At 44.1% G+C, this 2,593-nt stretch overlaps 1 protein-coding gene across 1 annotated transcript; it reads left to right on the top strand.

Annotated features, from left to right (window-relative positions):
- Positions 1-324: 324 nt before the first annotated feature.
- Positions 325-1,660, top strand: EAF02_005932 (uncharacterized protein; the record flags this gene model as incomplete). Its single annotated transcript, XM_038901980.1, has 3 exons — positions 325-664; positions 793-1,056; positions 1,419-1,660. The coding sequence occupies 3 exons, from the start codon at positions 325-327 to the stop codon at positions 1,658-1,660; spliced, it is 846 nt and encodes a 281-aa protein (XP_038758197.1).
- Between the last annotated feature and the right edge of the window lie 933 nt (positions 1,661-2,593).

Here is a 2,593-nt window from a genome sequence, read left to right as displayed (position 1 = left end):
TAAAGATTTCGCATTGACCAACGAACAAAATTATTACTCATGAAGGGCGTGTCAATGTCAATTAATCATCATCCCCACGAACTCTACCACGCATATTGTCGGCCCTACAAACAATCCACAAATAAAGCTATCTATGGGTTAAATGGAGAAATACTCCATTCTAGTCATGTCTGCCGTCATCGGAACCCTACACACTTCACTATCAGTCGATCATGCATGAAGATATATAGATAAGGTCAATCCTCAAGAATTCAAATGTAGTCTTCAATATCTTTCAATTCACTTAACTCTATGAGATTGTAAAAATTCAATTGGGTCCCCGAGATGACATCACATACTTCTCATCATCGTAATGAATCTTCTTTAGCGATACCATCAGATATACCAGTGGAACTTCAATCGTTCGATAATCCGCACCAAAACCACAAAACTTCATATCCCCTCACAAATTCCAATGTTGAAAACCTAGAATCAGCAAATGTAACGGACATTATTGCAGATGCAGGAAGAGTAGGAGAGGGAATTAGGAGTACAAGCGACACGGAAGCAGTACTTCAAGCTGAGGATCCGGAGAGAGTTTATCAACAACTCAAACCTGTAGATGGGGGACCAGCAGCTTGGAGATTGTTGATTGCGGCGTTTGTGTTCGAGGCGATTTTATGGGGTTTGTTTTTCTTCTCCTTTTCTCCTTTATTCGAACGTTACACCGATTCTCGCTATACTCTTCACTCGTCCTACTATCACGCTTTCATCAAGTCGTAACCGAGAAATTACTAACATCCATCACCCAAGGTTTCCCTATCTCCTTCGGAGTCTTTCAAGACTACTACTTCACACTACCCCAATTCGCCAACTCCAAATCCCAAATCGCCCTCTCGGAAACTATCTCCCAAGGTCTCTGTTACCTCGGCGCCCCCCTCTCCGCATCCCTCACCAAACGATTTCCCAAACACCAAGCCCATCAAATCTGGTTCGGTCTCCCAATCTGTATCCTCGGACTCGTCGCCGGTTCCTTCTGCGACTCTGTGCAGGGATTAATCTGGACCCAGGGTGTGAGTACGTTTGCGGATTCCTCATCCTCACATATCCTATCATAAGTATGATAAACGAATGGTGGATCGCGAGGAAGGGAATGGCGTTTGGACTCATCAGTGCGGCGAGTGGGGTCAGTGGCGCGGGAATGCCGTTTATTATTCAATTTCTGCTCGAGAAACATGGATATAAAACTGCGTTGAGGATTATCTCGGTTGGGATTACCATCTTGACGGTTCTTTTGCTGCCGCTTTTGAAAGGGAGATTGCCACCCAGTGAAACGCAGTAGATTGGCACGCACAAATTGGGGATTTTTGAAAAATAAACTTTTTTATATTTATGGATCTGCCAACATTGATTTACGGAATGGGATTTTTTCTACCCAGGAGTTTATCTCCCTTCTTTCGCTACGAATATCGGATTAGCCGGTACACAAGGTGCTGCGATATTGGCAGTCATGAGTGTAGCGCAAGTCGCAGGTCAATTCGCTTGCGGCTACTTGTCTGATAAGAATTTCTCCGTCAATGCTCTCGCGGTGGGTTGTACAATCATGGCGACGATTTCCTCATTGCTACTCTGGGGATTTGCAAAATCGATGGATTTGCTCATTGCATATGGAATCGTGTAGTGGTTTTTTGGATACGGGTTTAGTACGATGAGAGTGGCGATGGGGAAGCTGATTTGTAGTGATCCGGGGAGTGTAGTGGAGTATTTACTCGAATTTTTATTTGTTTGCAGGGAGTGGGAAATGTGTTGGTTGGTCCCATTAGTGGGGGGTTGTTGGGGGAGAGGGTAGTGCTTGGGGGTTACGGGGTAGAGAGGTATAGGGATATGGTTATTTATACAGGGTGTTGTATGGCGGGGTGTGCCGGGGTTATTGGGGGATGGTGGTTGAGACCCAGGGGTTGGTGAGTGGATAAGATGGGATGAGGAGAATGAAGCATGATAGGAAGGGCTGGCATGTAGAGCCTCTGAGATGCATATCTCATGTGTTGTATAGAGCTAAACTTGAAGAATGGGCATGAGTCATATAGTCAACGTGTCACCGATCCAAGCCTCTGCTTATCATCACTTCCTTTGACCAGAAAATCTGAAATTAAAAGCTCACCATACAAGTTCCATACAAAACTCCTTCTACCCCCTTTCCTCATCACCATCCCTTCTCTAAGTTCCAATCCCCGAATCTCTCTATTCATTATCTTACACCCCCTACCCCTCAAAAAGAAAGTTCTCATACAAAAGTTATACCCGACAAATGAAGATTAAATCCGAAACAATGAACGCCCGGTGAGTAATGATGTTAATGATTTTGCCCTTCCGGTGAGTGATAGAATCAAGGATATCAGACCCGGTGAGTAATAAGATTAATGATATCGATCTCCGGTGAGTAATAGAATCAAAGATGCTACTCCCGGTGATCAACGAGATCAAAGGCATTACTACTGATGAGTAGTAAGGGCTAGTTTGGATGTATAAATCCGCGCTGGATCTACTGAATATTCCGCTCTTTTGAAAGTGGATTTTGAATTCTATTTGGACATCAAATCACGGATTTCATCAA

The sequence above is a fragment of the Botrytis sinoallii genome, assembly GCF_014898435.1.
Source record: "Botrytis sinoallii strain Bc 23 chromosome Unknown BSIN_009, whole genome shotgun sequence".
NCBI classification, from domain to species: domain Eukaryota; kingdom Fungi; phylum Ascomycota; class Leotiomycetes; order Helotiales; family Sclerotiniaceae; genus Botrytis; species Botrytis sinoallii.
The sequence above is the reverse complement of the archived record's forward strand: the minus strand, read 5'-3'. Positions and strand labels throughout refer to the sequence as shown.